The following is a 25,059-nucleotide window of genomic DNA, read 5'->3' on the forward strand; positions in this document are numbered from 1 at the left end:
AAGCTAATAATTTATTTATGCTCGATTGATTAAATTATTCGATCTGCGTGTGTACAGTACAAACTAAAGTTGCAGAGCTCAGCTCATGCGTGTGGGAGTTGGACTATATATGCATTATATAAAATTCTCCATGCAGAAAGTAATATACATGTATATGGAAATAGTACGTACGATCGGGAATGTATACGTACGTACGTACGTACGTGCTCGTTTTTGTTCTCTTGTGTGGGCCACCTTTCCTATCATGATGATGGATGACCTCAGCAAAGAATCAATCGCCTTTGAGTCCCATCACTGGAATCAATATTATGTCTCTGCAGAAAAAAAATATTCGTCAACAAGAAAGAAAAAGTTTCACCAATATATTTTCTTTCACAAAACAGAATGAAGTACTCCTACATCATAAAAAATATCCCAGCCATAAAATTAGCCCCAGTGTGTGCCTGAATATTCGCGCTTGCGTACGGAAAAGGTACGAACAATTTGTTTTCTTTTAAGACTATAAACAGTACTCTGATCAGTAGAATGGATCCCCAGTGTAATATACTGTCAAATATGAAATGAATGGCTTGTATAGTCAGTCAATCGCTATTAGCGGCTAAGTGGGGGTCTAAATACGATGCCACCAGGCGACAGAATAACATTGATTGCACTTCCATGAAACTGATTAAAATACAGAATTGGAAGAAATCCAACGTCATTCAGCTGAATTAAGCTGCAGCTAGCTGCAACTACCTCGAGCGCCTCAACCAACTTACAATAGGAGCATATCAAGCAAGCAATCAGCAAACACAAAGCGATGGTACGCAAGAATCAACAACCTCGAAGCTCAAGTCACCGACGGTCGATCGGGGTTATTTTGTAGTAATAATTACTCTGGTTAATTAGCTGTAAGTTTGTTTATCCGTACTTATCTAACTTAGTTTCATGACAAAGAGGTAACTTCTGATGCTGAGACTACGATTTCGGTGAAGCGGACGGTATCTTGCCTAAACAGGCACTTGCAATCTTCAAAACAATAAGGACTATAGTCTGCGTTCTTATGAGTCTGATTATTATTTGGCCTTTTCGCACATATTTTTCCAAACTGTGTGGAGTATATTTTTTCAAAAGGTTTATATGTATAGAGTTATTATTTTGTTACAGAGTATATTTTTAATTTTATAGTAGTTAATTTTATCGTTATACTATTATTAAATACTACGTAACTATTTAAAATCAGATAATCTTTTATACACCAAAAGAGTATGAGTATCTTTTGGTTTACTTCTACGTAAAAAAAATGCGTTATTTGTTTCATCTCGATGTGATTTACCAATCCACAGGTCGAAAAGCTTGAAGCCACTTTCTCCACACCATTGATCGAGATACGATCAACCAACCAAGAATATCAGTAATTAGCTCATGGGCGCACATGCATGCGCATTGCACAGTTTCGTCCTTACCGCATTTTTTGTCACTGGGAATGCACATTTCTTGCAGCAAACATGAAAAATATATTCCATCACAATAATAATTAATAAACAATGTCGCAATAAAGTGGCAAGGACAAAAATTGACGCAATTATATTCCCAGTGCTTGGAGTGCATCTGGCTGAAACTTAAACTCAGATCAAGAAAAACAGAGCAAAAGAGAAACTTTGCAAAAGGAACAATAAAAGAGCCACGATAAAAAGGGAAAACATATTTTACCGACTTAGCTATCTTTTTCCCAGCATTTTACATCATTTAAGTAATGAAGCATTAAGATTTGAGTCAATTATTGTTAGTCTATTCAAGTGAAAAGGGTTCCACTTGGTGTACTACTATAAGTGGGAATTAATCAACAGCGAAAGCTGGGATCAGTGAAATAAAAAAAAACAATTTTCAAAAAATCGATCTATATGTATAGACAGTAGACAAGTAGAGTAATATAAGAAGCGGAGTCCATATGTCAATTAGAATAGGCATCTGATTTTCTAATTCAAAATTTCCACAATTTGATGTACTACCACTATAATATGATATACTTGAGTAGAATTCCGATTTGTAGTTAGAACCAAGTTAATGCCATATCATACTACGACTTACAAGAACAGATCATCTGATATTTTTGTGCTTTTGCTTTACTAACTTATTTTACCTGAGCTTTGGATCAGTCATGTCTAGCCAGAAAAACATGTACCTTAAAAACTCAGCTGATGCGGTGGGTTTTCTTGTCGTTGTACTCCATCGCCATCCTTCGTAGAGAAAAGACAACTTATGAGAAGTCACTTGCACTTGTTATCATGTACTACCTTCTCAGAAGAATTGGTTTTTGACTTGCAATCAAAAGGGAAAAGGAACTACCATGCATTCACTATACACATTGAAACTTTTGTAATGTCCAGGAGGATCAGACCAGGTGAGTGTGCAAGCCTTTTAAGTCACTACTGTAACTAGTGCGCAGAGATCACCTTTGTACTCCTATATGTGTTTTCACACGGCTAAATTAATTGGGGGCTGTATATCAAGCCCAGAATCTCCTGCATCTATACGAGTTCAAATCAGCAACCTTTTTGGTTAGACTTTTGCTTCAACCCGCTTGTAAAGAAATCTCTCCAAATCCTACTAACCCTAAAGAAAGCTAGAATTTGCATCTTTTTTTTTTCTAACGCAATCTCGCCTCCACCATCCAAGAAAGCTTCTATGTATCTTTCACCCAAAATTCTCAACTTATCTCCTCTCTTTCTAAAGTCTTTCTCCAACTTCTAAACAAGGCCCACCCTGTCTCCTAAACTTGGCTCCCCTGTGTTCATCTCTTTCTATCCCTTTCAATTAACAAAACATGAGCTTTGGGGTAACAAGTGCTGCTATTAAAGAAATGACGATATCTCACTATATTATCAGTGTTTTACTTAAGAGGAGTGGTGCTTATATTGCTGTCACCTAAGGTGGCTTTAATCTGAACCATTTCTTTTTTTTACTTTGTAGTTTCTACCCATGCTTAGATCATGGACCTTCACCTTAATTTAATGGTTTCAGGTTAGACAAGTTGATCAAATACTTGATTGCATTGGTGACCATAAAGTATATATGTCCGTACCTTTTCTTTATTCTAGACAGCCTCCATCCACAACAAATGTAGAGTCAAAGAAACATTTAATAGGCGTCCATAGGTTCTTATGAATCGGTTAACCTGATAACCCATTGCATTGCAACAAAGCTGCCTTTTATTTGATTTTGACATCTGTAACCTAAACTAGTATTCTGTACAAAACTAGCGAACAAATATATGTACTAGATAGATGATAAACCTTTGATACAAATAGGCAGTACCAGTTCTAGATTCTAATTCAGACTAGCAGACGTTACATAAGAAACATCACATGCATTGAATCTTCCCTTGCTCCCCAGTTGATCTATTTTGTAGACTGTGCTACATATCTAGACAAGCATCAATAAACAAAGAGGCAAAGATCGTGAATATTCGTCTAACAGCCAATTATTACTGACATCTTGCATAATTATCGGCTTACAATGAGCTCAAGACTGTTTACCAACAAAAACTAAAGAAAGCTTCTCTGTGAATTATTTTAAACGGCACGAGTTCAAATTGTGATTAAACAGATGGACAGAGTTTGTGTTTCTAAATAATTGGAAGATCTAGAGTAATCACCTGTCCAATTCAATCAATGCACAAAATCTCCTAGTAAACAATTCTATCCAGTGTAAACCAGTTCCTTTAGTTGCTACAGTATAAACAACAGCATAATTAATATGCCAAAGTTGAGGTACCAATTCATGTAAATTCCTCGATGGCTATCTTGAAACAAAGAAAAAAAATAGAAGAGGTTGGGGTGATCGTTTGGCTTTTTCAAGGAAAAGACGACATATTTATAAACGAAAAATAATTTATAAATAAAAAAATTATATATGCGTTCTTAGCTGTCTCAAAAACGAAGGCTTAAAAATAAACTACGATAAAAAACCTAAAATTAACTTCAAATTTCAAGATGAATATTCGAATATTGGCTTATAAGATGAGGCTGGTTGTTTCTAAGCCCGTAAGTTAACGAATGTAAAACACAATAAACATAAATAATATCACATAATATGATGAAAAGCAATGATGTGAGGAACGAGAGTTGTACACATGTGACTATGTGAGCACCATGCATGCTATAATTGAGATGGATCCTACTCCTATATAGGTCCAATATGAATTATTAGGAACACTAAACCTGTTTGGGTCTCTCATCTACTATAGTAGTTTTCCTGTCAGAGACCCAAACCAGAGTGGTTGAAGTGTTCCTTTCAGTCAGATCTAGTCATATTTCATTTCAAACCCTCTTCTGATTATGAGACCCCCCCACTCTACAGTGAGCAACTGGGCAAGATGACATGAAATGGACAACCAATTACCTTGACACAAGAAATACTATCTAGGTTTGATCTGAATGGCATATCCATCTGTTCAACCAAGTAATTGTTCATAATCAGTTCTCAATAAATTTGTCCAAAACAAACACTATTTTAGTTTAAGTTATAAGAGCTAGTTTTTCCATAAGTCAGAAGAGATGGAGCAAGTTCTACAAACCATATATCATTTTAAAGGAGGATTATAATATATCTAATAATTTAAACTGTAGCAAATAAGTGCATGTTCATTATGATCAACCATCCAGTCTCATAGAAAAAAGATTGAGCCAAAAGTACTAATATGACATGTATGGACCGAACAAGAGAGCAGTAACGGTTAACTTGTGAGGACTGATTTTAGGCTTCTTGCCCATTCCTCATGCAAGTAGCAATACTAGCAAAATAAAAAAATGTAGAGGAGCCAAGTTGCTACGTTCTATAAAAAAACTTTGGCTTCTTTAATTTCAAATGTCCTCATCTACTTGTCCTGTCCTTCCATGCTCTGAGCTTCCTTATAGGATGAGCAATTCTAGGACCCCATAAAGATACCAACTACTTTTGGGATATCTAATATGTTTTATTCCAGGAGGAATTGTCTGAAAGAGGCTTGGACGGTTGGAAGGCAAGCTATCCTAAATGTTTTCCTAGCATACTACAGTTTGCAGCAAAGCATATGGTCTTTTCTTTAAATATGCAAGTTCTCCTTCGTACCAATAGTTTATGCTCGCAAAAGAATCTAATATGCACTCTAGTCGACTGACAATTGCACATGCATTGTATGATGAGTTTCAGGTTTTTAATGACTCAGCAAGCTAGTTATCCTCTTGATCATAACATATAGAGGCAGTTGATCATATTTTGCAAGTTGAGTTAATAAAATAGTATGACAGTTACATTCATCTTTACTCAAATCATTAAGATTTGATCCAAGAAGTGTAAGTAATCATCATAATCTGAAAACCTCTCCCCCCGGTGACCATTCAAAAAAAAAATAATCTGAAAATGGTCCTAGAAAGCATTATTCCAGAATTGAATTCAAACATAAGCACTGGATGCAACTTCAAGCTCAATAGCTGTGTTATTATCATGGACCTCCAGGTTTGCTTTGATACTACCTTTTTTTACGGACATAATAAGAGTTCTTCCTACTGTACATGGCAATATTATCTTCCCCTACTTGATTCTATCCTATCTATTATGTAGTGAATAAAATGCAAGGTGTGCCCGTTTTCTTTTGTATTGTTCCACTTTCTAGTTTATGACCAAAAACAAGCATAGGGTCATTGAATCATCCCAGTTCCTCCCCCACCCCCACCCCCAAAAATAAATAAATAAGTAAAGATTAGAGGCTATCCAACAAGGGACAACTTCATTTGGGTGTTGCATAGGTCAATAGCTTTTTCTTGCTGCAGTGGTCTCCACCTTGCACTGCAGTGCACTCAGCACCTCATCTAGACATTCTTTAACCCTCAAGGCAAAGAAAACACAGGTTATGCACTCTTAGCTCTCATATTGTACTCCTATGTCACTATCGATTCTAAAGCTCATGGCAGATATAAACATCGAGCTGGCTATGCAAATGTCATTGTCTTATATAATTACAGGGTACTTATTTGAGACTGAAAACAAACTCGATCATGTTGACTATCCAATTATATACAAACAGAAAATATAGTTTTGATCCAAAATATGTTCTACAAAGCTACTGCACTAATGCTCAAAGACATATGCTATCTCAAGGCCATATACAAAGGAGATAAGAGAGCTTGTCACTGGCTTGCACAATGCTCCCTACTCGGCACCTTACTCTGTGGAGTACCTAACACATGTGAACCATTCATTTAATCACAGCGGCAGGAAAACACCACTAAGTATCCTTGATGGGAGCTGATAAGATACAAATGCATGTCACTTGCATCTTGATTACAAGCTAGACAAACTAGGTCCCATGTTTGTGTTGTTTGTTGTGTTGCCTCAACAAAGGCTCCTGGTCACATCCCCAACATTTTTGTTAGTTGATTGCAAGCACAAAGTTGGCAACATTTAAGATCACCCGAATCCTAGCAGGGGCCCGCGCCAAGTTGTGCTCTCAAAGGAAAATCCTTCTTTTTGGCTCATGATGACAAGTTTAGCACATAGTTTAATCCCCAGGATGACCTCACCCATTTTGCTCCTAAGAAATATATAAAAAAGTGTGTATATATAACACTCAACTTAGCAACCATCTCTCTTTATTTTCTCCACAAGTGCTTTTTGGGCCACCACAGGGGATTAAAGAATGGTTTGGCTTAATAATTGAGTTTGATGTCTTCCTTAAGAATAAGTTTAAAAGCTAGTTAACAAACCCAGGCAGTGTGAGCAAGGACTCTAAACTATCTTCTAGTATGCCAAGTGACATTACCTACTCCATAAAAATAAGTACTTGAGATTGGGTGGATTTCACTTAAAGTCATGTGAAGTGATTCTCTGGTATAATTAATTATGCAATAAGGGATTAAAGAAACACCTAGAACAAAATCTTATAGTCTAGAATGTCCAAAGCTTAACCAAGCATTACAATTAATCGTCACAGTAGAAAAAAAAATAAAACAGGGATCCAGCATAGCCCATGAATTAAGCTAATACAGCTACGATCACGACACTTGGTAAATCTAATGTGACTCTGTGAGCGAGTGATCAACAGATGGATGCACATGGATTAGACGTATGATTACTCCATACCCTACTTGTGTGATGGCTTTAAGAAAAGGATTAGCAAGTAGTTTAGGTAACGTGATGATGGAGGAAAGAGCTTTAGATAATATAATCTTTGAAACTTTGGAATCCACTTGGTGACTACAAAAGAATTAGGCGGAGGGAATTTTTCTAGCAGAAAGTAGTGGAAGTGAGGTTATTAGACTAATGTTTTTTTGGTCTTTAAACCAAGGTCAAAACTAAGCCTTTGACAAATATCGTATCTTTGTGATGTATTAGACAAGTCACCCTGGTTGTTATTGCCTTATTGGTAACATCACACCACAAGTTATCTATCTAGCTTTTCTGGAACATAGGTAGCACTGAATTTGGACTGGTTTTTTCCTTTTTCACTTTGATGTACCAGTAAAAAAGAGTTCAATATGTTAATATTTCACTTTGTTATAACCCAGCAAGAACAGAATACATTGGGTCATCATAAGATAAATTTTCCACTTCATGAGATATTGCCCTCTAGGTGATTCTTTTACAAGATACTTTAACTGATGATCCAGAAAGGTTAACAGAAGGAAGTAGCAGCTTACACATTGTTACAGAAAGTTGGTAATTTGGGGAAATGTATAATAGTAACTTGACAACTATAAGTTTTTTAGTTTCCTTTGCATCTCTTCACCAAATATGAACAAAGAACCCGTCAGCTATTATACCTTACACATTGAAGGGGGGGAAGCTTATTTCTTTTTGCTTTCACACACTTCCAACGTCAAACAATGCCACGAATAACCATAAATTTAATCAAGCAACAATTTGGGGCAGAAAAATTTACTGCAAGCATGTGGGGATGGAGGGGTTCATTAACATGTGTTACTGGTTCATCAAATGATCACAATCACGCACGATAGACAAGGCTAGCCCACATGGCATCCCACCTTAGATCCAGACAAGCAAGAAGCATTCTCTCTCTTTTTTTTCTAAAAAAGAAAAACTATACCCTCCCTTCTAGCCCAACTCCCTGTATCCACATTATCTACTCTATGATGATCTCTCCACCCATTGCTCCTCATCTGCCTTTGTTGTTGTTCAAAAGTATGAACCATAGAAGGAATATTAGTGGCCCAAATATACAATTCAAAATTAACATTTTTTTGCCAGGTTGGCTGAAGAACAGCCGACCGAAATTCAAAACTAACATTACAAAGATAAACCACCCAAACAGGTTCAATTATCCACAGCTACAACGTTATTAATGACTCAATGCATTTTCTACAAATGAATTACATATATTGTAATATCACTTCCCATATACTGTATTTACTAAATACAATTAAATAAAGCATAGAAATACATTAAAATGTTCTGCAAAGGACAACTGAAAATAAAAAATACTCTATGTGTATGTTAATTCTTTGCATGTAATTATAAAAAAAACATTTCAGAATTATACAAATTGGCACATAAATGATAGTTTTCATGCTCCATGGTACCGACTATAAAAAATACACGAAAGGGAGACACTGAGATGCTGTATTAGTGTTATGTATGTTCACATTGGATTTTGTTTGCTATGTTCAGCTTGTGCAGTTTGTGTTTTGAAAATACTAAAACTATATGGCCCCGGGAGCTAATCAACTCAGTTTAGTACACTTTGTGCCTTTTTGTGTACTTAGTAACACATTAGCATGCACAGATAATTATACAAGTATAGGATGACTGCAAAAACAAAGTGAGTATAGGGAAACAAGGCATGAAAGGAGAAGGTGATAAAAATATTATCTCCACCCTCATGTATTAACACCCAGAAATCCTGTTGTCACTTGAAATAATTAACCAAAGCCTAACAGATGTTGCCTCCTCAAATTATCACATATCACGTTATTCTAGAACTACTTTTTTTTAAGTTAGGCTCGAGAATAGGTTGAGATATGGCTGCAGATGGCATTTAACCATATAAGATAACATGTGCAACTTAATCACCGAGGTTACAGATTCGCCATAAACAACAAAGGGTTGCATTATCTTGACTCTACTTCTTCTAGATGGTACTATAGGTTAGCTGATGTGAGAAGTTGTGATAACTTTTACACGGTATAAGAATTTTTTTTCTGCCTTTACTCTGTCTGACGAGTTCAGACTGACATATCAGCACAACAAAATAGAAAACTGTATTCAATATCAAATCCTTATCAAAAAGATTTTCTAAGGATCTCCTAAAATAAGTTTTTTAATGACAAGATAACTTAGAGGCATAGACATGTATAACCATATAACTATAAGTCTACAACATGCCAGACTACTAAACAACTTTACCACATCAAGTTGATGAAAATGAGTTGTACGGTCAGAGTAATAAAATACCTATATGAACACTTTGCAGGCAGATGATCCACTCCAATGAGGACAGATACCATTTATTTGCATGAAAAAAATCACATATTTAGGAAGCAGGAGAAGAAATAGATCTTTCCTCTTTTACATCAATAAAGTGTCTTAGTCATTAACCTACAGAAGTGACAAGTAATTCTACATGGACTTTGTCAAATTACCTCTTTTAGTTCTCAATTTGAGTAAACAATTGAGTTCTTAAGGAAAGTAAGCAAAAGTACTCTACTCCTATATACACCCTGCAAGTTTCTTAGCAACCTCAAAACTATAGGATACTGCAGAGGCAACTTAGTGCACTTACGTGGATTATGCCAAGTACCACATCCAACACTTCCAGTAATTTGATGTGTGTTCATGTGTCCTCAGCAAGTAGCTCCAACTCCAAGCATCTTAATGATTCTCAAACACTGTGGAACTTGTACTTCTGAACCAGATTGAATCTTTCGATGCTTCCACTAAAACCCTTCAGCACAAGAGTCCTCACAGCATCCACCCCTTGCTCCAAAGCAGTGTCAATCTTGATTCAAATTTACAGAACAGACTTAAATCACTATTCAAGTAGCAAAAACCATATCAGGAGCTGCTCCCAGAAAATGGAGGCCCCATGGAAAATGGCAAATTTTGAGGCTTAAGTAACATCAGTTTTTCTTTAGTATGATAAAGTAAAAAAGGTAAAGTCCCTGATGTTATTATCCATAACCAGTTTTTCTTTTGGTGGTGGTGGTGGAGGGGGGGGGGGGGTAAATCCTCTTGTGAAGTGTAACAGAAGTTTTTCAATATAACACCATATGTTAGAAAAACTCTTAAAGGGTAAAATATAGTTGGACTGTCAGAGTTATACTCCAAAGTGTGTAGTCTCTCCAACCTGGAAGCTTATTCTTTGTATACTAATCTAGTTCTTTCCAGTATATGCCATATCTATTGTAAAATACTAAAACGTGGAGCAAAGTAATACCTGCAACCGTTCCTCTGAACTGAACTTCTGCAGAAGAAATGCTCGTGTGTCCATTTTGCCAGGTGGGCTGCCAATACCTATTTTCAACAGTCAATACTCAATATTGTCCTAATATGAAATGTTAGAGAAGTCATGGTGAACATAGTAACATGCATACCTATAGATAAGCGAGGAAGTTCGCGGGAACCATCCAAATTCTCCATTACATTCTGCAGGCTGTTTTTCACAGGAAATGTCCATTGTGAAGTGAAGTGAAGGTACTAGATTGTGAAAACAGTAATGCATTTTAACTATTAGGACCACGTGGATGCAAAATACTTATAAGCAAATTAATAGGCAATAACACAGAACCTCTCAAGAACGAAATTAGCAATTCTCTCTATAAAATACAGCTGAATAGATGAAAGAATATTGCAGTATTCAAATCCAATAGGGCAATACAGGTATCCAGCTTTTAGAAATTTTTATCAAGTCACATTCAAGTACAATATTGAGAAAGTTAAGATCTTCGGAAACTTGAATATTACCCATTATGGCGACCATGACCACCTTTCCGTTGAAGACGCAATACACCATTGGGCAGACTCATCTCGTCATAAATCTTAAGCAAATAGAGTTCACTGATGTCAGTTTAAGGCAGAAGCTACTCAGTACCAACCATAAATCAGCACAAGTACAGTGATAAGATATACCACAAGGATGTGCCGCAATGGTACTTCGTAGTAGGCAGCAAGCGGTGCAATCTTCACAAGATAGCAGGATCATTATTCACTTAGTACACAGCGGTTTGAGAATCACAGGAAGTTTTATGACATTAGAATGGAGAAAGCAGGTAATCAGTAAGTCCTAACAACAATTTATAGTCCCATTTCACCATAAGACATAATGCATGGCATTAAAAAACAAAAGCAGAAACGAGGAATTATCTACTGATGTATAGTTTGATTCATTCAAAAGATTATCAACATCCGCTGTTTTACTTTCTTATCATCTTGCCAATGCAACCAACTTCTGCTTTGAAAGTTACTATTAGTAAGTAAGAGTGTCTAAAGATAGAAATAAAACTTGAAGGTCCCCACAGTTACGTATTGTTCCTTATTAGTTAATTTGTCAATACACTAGAGCAATTGAACGATACAACTTTTGATCAAAGATTTAGGAAAGGTTTGTGTTTGCCTGAGCCCCGATCTTCTTTAGTCAACATTGTTGGCAGGTAGTATTTTTCGCCAAAAGGAATAAGAAGGCAGTTTCATAGTTTAGTTGCCCTGAACATTTTATTAGGTTACAAGTGACAAACGTTTGGCACATAAAGTGATGCTCGTGTAGATATGGTGTATTTATTTTGAAAATTAAGAGGCCACTATTCTGATGACCAATATATTTCCAGAGAAATGTTTTGTAATGGGGAAACAATAAGGAAGATCCCTTTGGAGAAACTTTTCATTGAAGTAGCCAGTATAAAATTGCTTTTATTAATTGCAAACAGAAAAAACAATAGTAAGAACTCACTGCTTCCCCACTGTAGTTAATATATGACTGTGGCTTTACCAATAAGACTGGCACCTCCCCAATTGAACCTGCATTTACAAAAGCAATAACTAGATTATGATGACATTGACGGAAATACATAAAGAAATTTATGAATCTATACTTCCAGCAAGAAAAAAAAAATCAGTGGACTGCAAATTTCAATGAACAAGATCACTGTGATTTCATCAGAAGCAACTGTATTCCACTGTACATGTTTAGCACTTTCAAGTTCCAGCATATGCTTATTTAACAATATTACTAACAGTAAACATCTGAGTACCATCAACAACACAAGTCATGAGGACACGAATGAGAGAAATTTTAACAATGATCATCTGTAGATCATTGTGGTCATGGAATAAAAGAAACAGCAGCTGAGCCCAAGTGTAGATCAAATATGATAAAATGGGAAGATATTCCATCTACAAAATAGACTTTGTGTAAATATGAAGTTTTGGCTTTTCAAACAGAATCTTACATGTGCACACTTGTCTTTAGCTCAACATATGGGATGGCACTTCCAACAAGAATCCTATCAGTGGGCAGAGATATATGCTCGATTGTTCCTAAACAGGAAGATTGCTTCTTCTAACTTGTACAGTTAAGCGCAATCAAATTATATAACTTGTGCTACCCTAAAAATGTAAGTTGTGCTTCTGCAACTGCCAAATAATACAGTGTCTAACACTCAGAGCTAATAAATTTGGAGTAAATATTACGAGTCAATGGAAAACATCCCATAAGGACAGAACTCAGAGTGAAAAAAAGGCAAAGGCAAACCATATTCTCCTAATAACATGGTAATTCGGTAACCTGTAAAACATGTTTTTGCATCATCATCAGACTCGAAATTTTTATTCCAATGATTCAAACAAAGATGAAAGGTCAATGTGGTCCAGAATGTAGGTTCAGCTGCTGTACCAAGTACTGACATACTAAGGAGACTTACGTTACATACCAGTTGCAACAGCAGAAATTACTGCGAACCATATCCCTACTTCCGTAGCATGAAACAAAATAGAACTAGCCGTGTAGTAACCAAAAAAAAAAGAAGAGTTCACACCAGATATCAATCCACTTCACTGCACCAAGAGAGTATGGTACCTACTCCGAGCAGCGACTTGGACTGGATCGTGTTCATAGTGATTCCCTCCTCCCGCGCGATGCGATCGACCATCTCAAACCCCACCTAATAACCAAAAAGCGCGCAAAACGAACTAGTGAGATTGGTCCCATCTCTGACCGGAAGGGAAGGGGAGGGAAGGGGCACAGCACACGCTTACATTGTGACGCGTGCCGTGGTACTTGTTCCCGGGGTTGCCGAGGCCGGCGATGAGCCAGGGCGTGTACTCCGCCGGCCGCGCGGCGGGGTCGGGGACGGAGGCGACGACGGCGAGGCGGCCGCGGCGGAGACGGGTGCGCCGGAGAGGGGCGGCTGCGGAGAGCAGGAGGCGGCGGCGGCTGGGGTCGGGGGAGGAGACGGTGGGCGGGGAGAGGCGGGCGGAGGCGGGAGTGGCCACGGCGAGCGACATGGCGGATTGGCGGGCGACCGGGGAGAGGGGGGGCGAATCAATAGGGCGAGAGGACGAAGAGATTTCAGATTAAGCCGCCTATTGTTTTGGTTTGGAGGGAGAAAAAATGAAAAATATCTCGATCCCACCAGGAAGGGAGACAATGGATTACGTGGCCCGCCGTGGAGTTTGGGCTAGGCATACGAAGGAGGGTATCTCGGTTGGGCTAGTTTTCGGCCCATTAGGTGGGCCGTCAGTCAACGTATGGCCTATTCGGTTTATAGGGAAAAAATATTTGAATCTCTAAATATTTATTTCGACCTTCAAATTGTACGAATGAAACATAGAAAAAACAAAAAAAAACTACAAATTCTAGAGAGGAAACGGAGGAAATTTTTCATCTACTTGAACCTATTGAAAAAGACTTTAATGCATTCGTTATCCTCTATTTTATTCTACCTTCTCCGTTTCAAATATAAGAATTTATTAGGTTTAAATCTTATATCAAAATATAAACATTTAATACTACGAATTGTGCCATCCATTACTTCTCGTCCAAAATTTTTTTTACCTTTTTATCATAACCACTTATCCCTCATTTATTAATGTTTATTTTGGGACAAGACATGCGTATTGTCGAGTCAACAGCAGGTACAATAGCAGGCTATAAATCAGCTATAAACATATTTTAAAGAGATAAGAGAGGAGAGAGAAGAGTAGTGCGCTACTAATTTGTAGTCAGCTGCTGCTCAAAGATAGGGTGCATGTATTAAAGCTTTGTAGGTAATATTATATGAATTAGCTATTAGATTGACTATAGATAATTTAAAACTTGCGGTTGGACTATACTATTTAACTTGCTCCAAGCACGCTGCAGTCTGAACGCGAAGATCTCACAAGTTTGCATCGATCATGATCAAGTTGATTGGATTACAAATCATGGACACACTGCGTACGCCACTAAGCACCCGAGCATTATGAAATGACAGATCTTGGATCCTGGAGCATATCGATCACAAGGGCCGACACGAAGAGTCAGAAGAAAGCAACCCGTCTTCCAGCTCTCTTATACTGTCTTAAAAGATCATTCATTCATTATTTCATTAAACAAAAGATAAGTGTACACAGTATATCACCTTTAATACACTGGCTTTAACACATTCAGAAAAAAAAAATCATTTTATTCATTTCCACCCAATCTACCGCTCCGTATTCTTCTCACTCTCTCTGACTTTTCTACTCTCTTTTCCACCTCGCTATTTAAGTGTAGATGGATAAGCTCGCTGTACTAACGCCTATTGTTACGATGTTTAGGTTTTGTTATGACTCACAAATGCTCTCTTAATCAAAAAAGAATTCTTATGTACTCCATGGTGCTAAAATAAGTTGAACTTTCTATTAAAAAACTTTTAGCCATGAATTTGTTTTATGAACGATGTAATATTGTATAGTAGTATGTTAAGGTTGTGTTCATCCCACGACGTTGAGCGGGTCATCTTTAGGGTTATTAGTGCTAAAAAATCAAGCAACTCTGTAAGTAAAAAATAATTGATGAATAAAATTTTTATTTATGTATTCGTATAGATCCAAAAACCAAAGATGGAAAAATAAACCTTGGCGAAAAAACCTTACCATCAAATTCAAAATTAATGTGGAAAAATCAAATTTTGGGTTATAACCCAACCCAACCCAAATTTTGAGAATGTATCACTCTTGACACGTAAAATAAAAACAACAAATCGGTGTATGATTAATCAAGCATTAGAGAAAAAACATAAAATAAGTTAATATAATTTTTAAAATAAAACTTTACTATGGATTATTTTTTACGAAAAACAATGTTAAGTTGTTTGGCAAGCATGTGTGTGAAATTTATGATAATATAAGTTATAAAACCTTACAAATGAACACTGCCTAAATACAATTTATGTTGTGTTATTTTGTAAGTACATTCTCATATTTTTCTCTGTTGTTGCGCGTATGCATCTTAAAACAGTTTGTTTATTTAAAAGATATACATATAAATTCATCATCTCACATTATTAAATAGTTTTCTAACTTTGTAGTAGTTAATTTTATTGTTTATATTAAAAAATAGAAAATATTTTACTTTCTATCTTTTAACGAGAAAGAACATAGCACCCTCATATTTTGGAGTAGTTTTTCAGGCATTTTTACCGTAGTTTATTTTTTAATATTACTTTTATCAATAAGAATATACATATAAAAATTATTAATAAATTATTTTATCGGCACCTATCATTATTGCTGGACAGACGTTAATGTACTCTTGTGATAAGAGTGTAATGATTGACGAGAGACCCACCGGTGAATGTCATCCAAAATGTACTGGCAGAGCATAACAGACTATATAAGCACATTTTAAGAAGATGGAAAAAAATAACAAATTTATAGTCAAGTTAGGCATTAGTATAGGCATTAGCAGTGTAGTATATTTTAGAGGTAACTATTATATAAATTGGCTATTAAATGGCTATTAAGGTAACTTTAGTGTTTAGATCTTTCGAATTTGCTATGGAGGACGCGTTGCCCACTAGCATGTAGCTCAATATTGCTCTGATATATAAAATCTTATAGTATATACTAACATGTGTCTCACGGATTATAAAAATATTTGGTGGATAGACTTGTAGTACAACAGTAGCATTAACTCTCTTAAAAAGTCCTTAACAACAGATGCTAAAAGAAGCTTAAGTGCTTTCAAATTCAAATTCTAAGCTAACACATTTGTTCTAACGTATAGTATCTCTCATGTTCCGTTCTCTCTTATTAGCACCTTCTTAGCACGCACCTTAGATTAACTATAGATTGTTATACTAGCTACGTGGTTGTTTGGATCTAGGGTTTTTTTAGTATTTTGTCGTATCGGATGTATCGGATGTTTGGACGTTAATTAGGAGTATTAAATATAGACAGATAAAAAGCTAATTACATAACTAAAGACTATTTTATTAAACAAGTTTTTTAATATTTTAAAATATTCGATGGATAAGGAATTAAAAAAACGCTGGGAAAACAAACAGTCCCAATACTATTTCACTTGATGGTGATGAAACGACGGCACTCCCACTCTCCCAGCAGTAACCAGCTGTTGGGAAGGATGTGAAGTCAAGGAAGACGGAACTGACTGCTGCCGCATTATCGCTTGGGGAGCACTGGTACTCCGTACTACCCTGCTCTGGTCGCTGCACAAACATTGCTTTGCTTGCCCAAGCAGCAAGCCACGGCAGGCAGCACAGCAAAGCCCAGGAGTGACCGGTCAGCTCAGGTACGCGTCCCCGTGTGAGCGACGGGCCGACGGCGTCGGTGCAAATTCACGCAGCAGCGATCCGAAGTCCCGAACCGACATGAACCTGCTCGTACTGTTCGCCCGTGCCCGGCAGACGTGCAGCGAAACGATCGAGTTGGCTTTGACCAATCACCCACGCAGCCTGCCACGCTGCCCCTGCACGGACGTGACAGGGTGTGACTACAGTCAAGTGGGTCTCGATCCGTGCACACGCGGAAGCCGGAGCCCGCCGTCTCGTGTCGTCCGGCGGGCGCGTAGATCTCACCTACCAACACCACTCTCCACCCCCGACCATCGGGCTCGTTCGCACGGGAGAGTGATAAGCAGTCTAATCAGTTCACGTAAATCGATAAAAGTTATTAGTATAATCAGTTCATACAAACCGATAAAAGTTATTAGTATATGATTTATTAAGTTTTAACTCTTAAAAATTTAAAATTTAGATTAATATGATTTTTTAAAATAGTATAAACTTTTTTTAAAAAAAATACAGATAGACGTGCGTACGAAAAAAAAGAGTAAAATTATACTCAACGGTGTCTTGTCTCAAGAACGAGCCCATATTCTTCTCCGTGGACGCTACGGCTTGTCGTGTTCCCCAGCGACTAACCGTTGCTTAAGGATTAGTGATCGATATCATCTATTGCACGGAGAGTCGGAGATGCAGCCAAGCCACTGCCGATGATTAGCGTTGGATTTTATCGCGACAGTAGTAGAGTATACTACTCTATTAGCAATGTGGACAGTGACGAGGTTGCTCGTGTCGGTGATCCGACAGGCTAGCTTTCTCGCGCTGGTCAGTGGTTTTCTCTTTTCCATTTTTGTTGTCTTTTCGAATGGAGAAATAATTTGACCGGTCGCCGCACGAAGAAAGGAAAAACAAAACCCGCAAATTTCGCACGTAGGCCACACTAACCATGCAGCATCTTAAACTAGCAGCTCCGAGCATTCCACATCTTCGATCACTTCCTCCATCCATTCGCTCTCCTCTTCATCCCGCCGTCCGGCGAAGTCCACCGCCACCTCCGATCAACCACCGTGCTCGCCGGAGCTACGGTCACCAGCTGCCTCACCGACGCGTGGGCCCCTTGTGCATGACCCACCACCAGCCAGCCACTGGAGCACCACCCCATCGTCCTCAGGTCCGGTCGCTTCGCTGGCCTCGCTCCCCGCGCCAAGAGCTTTGGCTGCCGCTCCTTTCGCTTCAGCGCGACGCGTCCTGCCTTTCCGCGTTCGTGCGCAACCCCGCCGTCGCCGACGACCGGGCCCCTCGCTGCTTCTGGGCCCACCTGTCACCACCTACCCCTGGTCGTCTTCCTTTTTAATTCACACTGACAGGCGGGACCACCGCTGCGATCCTGCCGCTGCTGCTGCTGCTCGCCTCCTGGACCTTCCTCCTCGCCGCGCGTGCCGAGGTGGCCGACGACGACGAAGCTATAGCTAGCTGCCGTTGCGTGCCAGCTACTCCCTCCACGCCCTCGCTTTTTACTCCCAAATCGAAGCGCGGGTCGGTAAAAAAAAGGGAGCAAGTGGATCGCGTAGAAGAAGCAACGATCAGTGGTGGCCCTCGTCCGTGACGGAGACGGAGAGCGAGGAGGAGGCTGACAAGGTGGCGGAGAGGGAGGATGAGCAGCCTGGCCATTGTGGAGAAGAGGCCGGCGCCGTTCGTCGGCGCCGGCGGCGGCTGCGCGGGTGGCGTGCTGTTCCACCTCCTCGACTGGCACCGCCGCCTCGCCCGCAAGCGCCGCCTCTTCTCGCCGCGCCGCCTGCTCCCCTCCTCGCTCCGGTCTTCGCCACGCAGGCTCCCGTCCCCGCCTCCGGCACCGTCTCCTCCTCCCGCGCCTCGCTTGTCCTCCTCCGCCGCCGCCGATGTCGCCGCTCCGGGCGTCGTCGCGCGCCTCATGGGCCTCGAGTCGTGGCCCGCCGCGGCCTCTGTCGGCACGCCCCCGGCGAGGAGGCCGCCGAAGCAGAGGAAGGTGGAGGCGTCAGCGCCGCCGCGAGCCGACGAGTCAGACGTGGTCTTGGTGTTGCCTCCAAGCCAACGTCCGCCGGCGCTATCGCCTCTGCTGCGGAGCCACCACGGCGCCGACCTGCCGGCGAGAAGCCCGAGGCGGAGCCGCCTCGTGCACGCCGCGGCGACCAAGCTGTTGGAGCCTGGCGCGCGCGCCACCTCGATGGCCAGTGCCAGGCTGGCCCTCGCGTACGCCTGCTCCTCCCCGCAGCATCGCATGGATGGCCATTCCGATGCATTGCAAAGGTCAAGTATTCCTGATGATTTCTTAACTCGCTCTGATAGCCTGCCATTAGAGCGTTCGTCCAGATTGCAGCCTGTCGCGGTCCAGCCTCCTGTTCTTCCGGCGGATACAGAATGGGACAATGCCGTTACTTCCGGTAGGCATGACAAGCATTCCATTGACACAATGAGCAGTTCTGATGCTACAGACGTAGCAAGTGGCGATGCAATAGTTGTGCTAAGATCGGATTTTGATGATGCAAATGCAAGCAGAGGTAGCTCTGGTGTAGACAAAGCCATCCACAAGGCTCGTAAGGCAAGAACCGACAGAGTGAGTAATTGTGCCGGAGTTAGATCGAGTGGTGCTGGCGTTAGAACAGGAGAAGAGAGGCCATTGCGCAAGCGAGGAACTCACTCTCTGCAAGATGTTGCTGGGAACATTGGATCTCGGAGCAGGCTTAGCTCCACTCATCGTTCCACTGGTAGCACCTACGAAATGATGTCTGGTAGTAGGAGACCTCCACACCATGGTTCTGGTCAAAGAAGGGATCTGATGGGTACTGTCGGTTCACAAAGAAGCACTTGCAGGGATGCAATGGGTTCAAGCAATCCACAAAGAAGCACTCGCAGAGGCTCGATTGACCGGAGTGGATTGGCATCCACAACCACAAGTAGGAATACAGTTAATACGGCATCTGGGCCAAAAAGGGGATCACGGAAGAAAGTTGGCCGTGACACTGCACTCAGTAACAGAGAAATTAATAAGCCAGTTGCATTTGCATCTAGTTCATCAGTGAGCCCAGTGACAAGAGCTTCATCACAAAGCAAATTTTCAGAAAAGAAAGGGTGCAGAAGAACACATGTTATTAGTACCAGCAGTACAAGAATGCCGGTAGTTGAATCTTCACCTTCTGTTGCGGGTAGTTCTGAGAAAGAGGAGTTTAGCAGGTTATTGAAAGCAAAAATTAATGAGCTTGGTTTGTCTAATAGGATTGAATCAAGTGATGCTCTTTCAGGAAAATTAACTGCATCGGTGCTTCAAGAGCTAATTTCTGCCCTAACTAACGATACAGCCACTTCAGACTCTCAATATAGCAACTATTCCAACGCATACAATTCTCAGCACAATAACCACTCTGATGCAGCAGATCTTCTAAACAATGACAGGAGTGCATGCCATTTCAATGATCGATCACCTGACTTTCAGAGTTGTTATCAGGTCAGTTTAGATATCGGTCTGCTGTTTCAATTTCATCTATTAAATCTATACTTTTGTCATTTACCTCTACATCATAAATGAAGTATTGTTTTTTAAAAAATAAAGCGCCTCTATATCAACAGTAAATATATGATAGGTTATTCATAGCACTTTGTCAAGCAGGAACAATGCAGACAAATCTATTCTATGAAACCTATGCCTGCTAAATTTGTGCCATGCAAATTTGTTTCAAGAACTTCTTTAAAAAATTATTAACATGAATTCTAATTTAAAAGAAGTAAAATTTACATATCATCAGTGTTGTTAAATTTGTCATCATTTTAAGCCAGTTGTGCATGTGTCTTAAACTGTCATCATATGTAATCCATTAAAACCCATGTGCATTCACTATTATCTGAAAGTCCCATAGTTTTGGTTTGTTACATACTACTTCAGGATCCCCTACTCCATTCATTTTAGTGGTTTTGCCACCCCCATTGTCGGATCAATACATGGCCTTACAATCCCCATCTCACCATGCGCTCTAATCCTAGTTCACCATAGAATGGAATGAAAAATCTCAATTTTATTTGTGTTTGCCATTAAGATGATTACTGTAGTAGTTTTGGTTTAAAATTTTAAAAACATGACTGTAGATTAGTTTATATCAAATGTTCAATCTCCAACATATTTACTGAACTAATGATGAACCAAGCTGGTATATGTCAGAAGACATTTTTAGTTTAATGACTTGATGTCGTATTGTGGATATATGGTTGCTGCTTGTTTTTTGAACTGCTGAAATTTAGACTCTCTTTTGTTCTGTTTCCAGAGGGACCGAGAGGTTGATTCTTCTTCTACTTGCATGAACAACGAGCCCAACCAGCCAAGCCCAACATCAGTCCTCGAAGCATGCTTCCCTAATGATACTTCATCCTCAGGAAGTCCAACAGAAAAAGATGGTAACTTATCTGTATCATCTTGAATTATAAACTAGAAAGTACAGTTATTTATTCATTTTCTCAGGCCTGTTTGCTGAACTTTGAAATGCATTTATCAATGGGTACTGCTTTTACTTAGAGGTAAAGTGTGATTGGTTCTTTATCATTATTATTATTTGTGCGTGCAGAGGGTAAAGAATATTTTGTGTCGATTGAAAACAAAATGGAAGATCTCTTTAATTTGGAATCCGACATTGTGGACTTGGCAACAAAGACTGATGCTGAAGAAATATTTCATGGAAGTGGTAAAATGTCTTCTGTACATAATTTGACAACACATGATTTCAAGCTGTTAGAAACCAGGCTCCACAGTATTGGCGAAGCCATTTTGAATGCTGAACTGCTGTTAGGCAGTAGCCATTTGTGTACCGTGGCATCACTCCATTGTTTCATCTTTGAAATGCTTGAAGCTATCATGGATTTATTTGGTACGTCGAAGAGTCTAGGTCTCACAGAAGAAAAGAAGTATCAACAAACCAACTTCATATTCGACTGCATTATCGAATCAATGAATTCAAAATTCTGCGATTTCGGTAAATGTGGATACAAGGCATGGTTGAGACTGCCTCTCAGTTTGACTGAAGATCTGTTGAAGAGGGAGATATCAAAGGAGATCTGCAATTGGAGGGAAACTAGAGAGACTACTCCCAATCGAGTTGCTGAGAAAGAGTTGGATCAAATGGCTGCCAGGTGGGATGCATGTCAAGTGGAAGCATTTGATATTAGCATTGCAATTGAGCGTGACATTCTTGAAGCTCTTGTTGATGAGTTTGCAATTGACCAATGGTGAATGGCGTTCCAGTTGATGTAAGGTCTGGACAACTTCAGACTTCTGGCTCACATGATGGTCACCTATAAATAGCACCCTGCTGATATGTTTGTATTCCTCTCAAGAAAATTTTGTACAGACTCGTGTAATATCGTAGCGTTTCTCAGTTTTTTTCCCTGTGTTTCAACCCGTTGTAACCCTCCTGGCCCTTGACTCAATAAAGTTGAACTTGGAGGACCCCCCCCCTCCCCATCTTTTTACTTGTTTATACTGATAATTTGAACTTTGGAGTCAAAGATGCGATATTTTCATCCTACTTTAATTTTCAATATTTGCTTTATATTTCCTTTTAGATTGTTAAGAAGATGTATATAAAAGTTTTACTCGAATAAATTACTTTTAATCGGTTTGCTTATTCTTGTAATCATGGACAAGATGGGGCTGTTATAGCATGCAGAAAGTCATTTTTGTTGGAACCATCAATTCACGTATGATACTGCATCTGACCTTAAATACAAGAGATTTTGGGGGTGAGTATGAGCAAATGTTTGCCCAAATTTATTCATAAATTGTTTAGACCTAGAGGTGGCCAAAAATAAACCGACCACCGAACAGAACTACACCGAACTGAAACTGAAGTAGCAGTTTTTTGTTTATCGATTGGATGTATGGTTTTATATTTTGATCTGGATGGATTTTCAGCTCAGAGATCGCTTTATATTTGCTGCAAACCAAATACATGTGCAAAATGTATTTGGTGTATGCATGCGCAACATTTTCTTTTATCGTGACATGGTCAATAGGTGCGAAACCCTTTTGCTTTTTGCGCCATGCATGTATGTTATTTCTTTGTCGGTATAAAATTGAACCCGAGGAAACCGGACTGATTTTCTTTGGATTTTTTAAATTTCGGTTTTGCTTCTTTCCAGCAAATCCGGTTTCAATTTTACACAAACCAATCTTAACTTAAACCAAAGAAATCAAACCGAGTAAACCGAAAAATCGAAACACCCATATTTAGACCCATCTCTAAAATCTTTCTTTATATTCTATTCTAGTAGGATGGAGGGATACTTGGGACGTGTTCTTTTTTATAGATTAGTTCTCTTCTTTTACCAACACGTTTTCCGAATTGATAAATAGTATATTTTTTGTAAAATATTTTTATATAGAAATTAATCATCTTATATTTGTAAAGTATTTTTAATTTTATAGTATTTAATTTTATTATTTACATCATGAAACAGCCATAAACAAATCAAATATTTTTTCGTATAACAAATGAACAAAGCCTCGGTACTCGTCGTTATGTCGTTGACATGCCGAGAATTGTACTTTTGCTCAATGCGCGTCCTGTAGGTGGGGTTTCTGAATAAAGTTCCCAGCGAGCAACATGCAATTGTTATTGCTACATTTTCAGTACATGTTCAACTTGTTTAAAGTACTGCTACTAGTACCGCTCAGCAGGAAACATGCAAGAATTAGACAACAAAACAGTGCCATTTCTCGAAGCAGCATTTCCCCCCAAAACCCTTGCTCGATGAACTTATTTTATACAGGAGATAAGGCTCTGCACCTTGGAGTGCCTCTGAACTTTCCCATGATTTGCTCCCACCTACTCTAGTCATTCCTTTGAAATCTGAGACAGGCGAATCCGGGAACAATTCTGACAGAAACTACTGATTGATAATACTGGAGTAAGCATGGTAACTGAATGTGCCATCAGTAAAAAAAAAGAAAGATAGCACCAAGATTCAAGTACTAGTACAATTCAACTCAACGAGTTAGACCCTTTCTTTGTTCGTAAAAACTTTGCGAAAAACATCACATCAAATTTTTAAATACCTAAATAAAACATTAAATATACATAAACATTAAAACTAATTACACAATTATGCGGGAAATCGTGAGACGAATTTTTAAGCCTAATTAGTTAGGACGTGATTAGCTATAAGTGCTACAGTAATCGACGTATACTAATGATGGATTAATTAGACTAAAAAATTCGTCTTGCGATTTTCAGACGAAATCTGAAATTTGTTTTGTAATTAGAATACGTTTAATAAGTGTTAAAAACTTAATTTGATGTTTTTTAAAATCTTTTTGCAAACTAAACGGAGCTTCCTCAAAACCAGCACCTAAAAGACATGGAAATGTAAAGATTGGATTAATGCAGGGAAAAGAAGGTTCTCCCCACAGACTCCTCAAATCCTCTCGCCCGACTTCGATCACACATGAACTGATGAGCAGAAACCGCAACAATAGTAGTAAAACGATGCAAGAAAATAATGAGGGCATGGAGAAGCTGCAGCTAAGATAGCGACAATTAATACTACCAAGAAGCCAAGGCAGCAGCAGCAGCAGGAGTGAAAGCGATCCAACGAAGTGAAGGCAGAGCAGAGGCCGTGATGAGCAGAGCAGAGCTCGACTCGATTCAGAGGAGACGCTGGACCAGAGATCGCTGCCTCTGCAGCCTCATCTCCTCGTAGAACCTCTCGATGAACCGCTCCGCCCGGCCGTCGACCCCCTCCTCCTCCTCCTCCTCCTCGTCGTTGTCGTCGTCGCCGTACTCCTCCTCGCCGTACGCGCCCCCGTCGCGGCCGCACTCCTCCCACTCCACGGCGGCGCGCGGCTCGTCGGCTCGAGGCAAGCCGTCGAGCACGGCGACGTCGAGGTCGCCGCCGCCGCAGAGGAGTGAGGCGAGGATCATCCTGGCCTTGCTCCTCCGCTTCTTGGCGGCCCTCCTCCACGACGAGACCCCAGGCGGGTAGGCGATGAGCGGGGAGCTGGAGGGGGAGAACTGGTACTCCCCGACGTAGGCGTAGTTGTAGTGGCGGTGTGGCTTGTACCCGTACGACGACGACGACGACGACAGCATCCGGCGAGCCTTCCCGGCGGCCCCACGCTTCTTGAAGATCAGCAGGTTCCTCGCGATGGGGCCCCTGGCCTTGGATATTGGCGTCAGCGGCAGCGCCAAGATCGCCATGGCCCTCCCTAGTATCGGCCTGGAGGAGGAGGAGGAGGACGACCTCGGCATCGCCGACGGGCAGCTCCTGGCTGGGTTTCCCTCTCTCTCTCACATTCAAAAATGGGCGT

General features: G+C 39.9%; 3 protein-coding genes across 9 annotated transcripts; 1 reads left to right on the forward strand and 2 right to left on the reverse strand.

Moving 5' to 3' along the window:
* Positions 1 to 25: 25 nt before the first annotated feature.
* Positions 26 to 13,535, reverse strand: LOC102706340 (chloroplastic group IIB intron splicing facilitator CRS2, chloroplastic). 7 transcript variants are annotated; one of them, XR_005811007.1, is made up of 11 exons: positions 13,225 to 13,535; positions 13,046 to 13,130; positions 11,921 to 11,988; positions 11,104 to 11,154; positions 10,939 to 11,012; positions 10,569 to 10,627; positions 10,412 to 10,488; positions 9,758 to 9,973; positions 9,430 to 9,440; positions 2,165 to 2,219; positions 26 to 314 (listed from the first exon to the last, which is right to left on the reverse strand). XR_005811007.1 is itself a non-coding variant. In XM_006645406.3 (8 exons), exons 1-8 carry the CDS (start codon positions 13,471 to 13,473, stop codon positions 9,857 to 9,859), a joined length of 780 nt encoding a protein of 259 aa, XP_006645469.2. In that variant the 5' UTR covers positions 13,474 to 13,535; the 3' UTR covers positions 9,472 to 9,856. The 7 variants fall into 7 exon arrangements, 1 of the variants encoding a protein (XP_006645469.2); XR_005811006.1 differs by having other exon boundaries at positions 9,430 to 9,460; XR_005811008.1 differs by lacking the exon at positions 9,430 to 9,440.
* A 4,673-nt stretch (positions 13,536 to 18,208) lies between these two features.
* Positions 18,209 to 22,258, forward strand: LOC102706614. The gene is made up of 3 exons (XM_006645407.3): positions 18,209 to 20,214; positions 21,026 to 21,155; positions 21,323 to 22,258. The coding sequence occupies exons 1-3, from the start codon at positions 18,388 to 18,390 to the stop codon at positions 21,982 to 21,984; spliced, it is 2,619 nt and encodes an 872-aa protein (XP_006645470.2). The 5' UTR covers positions 18,209 to 18,387; the 3' UTR covers positions 21,985 to 22,258.
* Positions 22,259 to 24,058: 1,800 nt separating this feature from the next.
* LOC102719523 lies at positions 24,059 to 25,059 on the reverse strand. Its single transcript, XM_040519899.1, has one exon. The coding sequence runs from the start codon at positions 24,998 to 25,000 to the stop codon at positions 24,398 to 24,400; it is 603 nt and encodes a 200-aa protein (XP_040375833.1). The 5' UTR covers positions 25,001 to 25,059; the 3' UTR covers positions 24,059 to 24,397.

The sequence above is a fragment of the Oryza brachyantha genome, chromosome 1, assembly GCF_000231095.2.
Source record: "Oryza brachyantha chromosome 1, ObraRS2, whole genome shotgun sequence".
Lineage (NCBI taxonomy): Eukaryota > Viridiplantae > Streptophyta > Magnoliopsida > Poales > Poaceae > Oryza > Oryza brachyantha.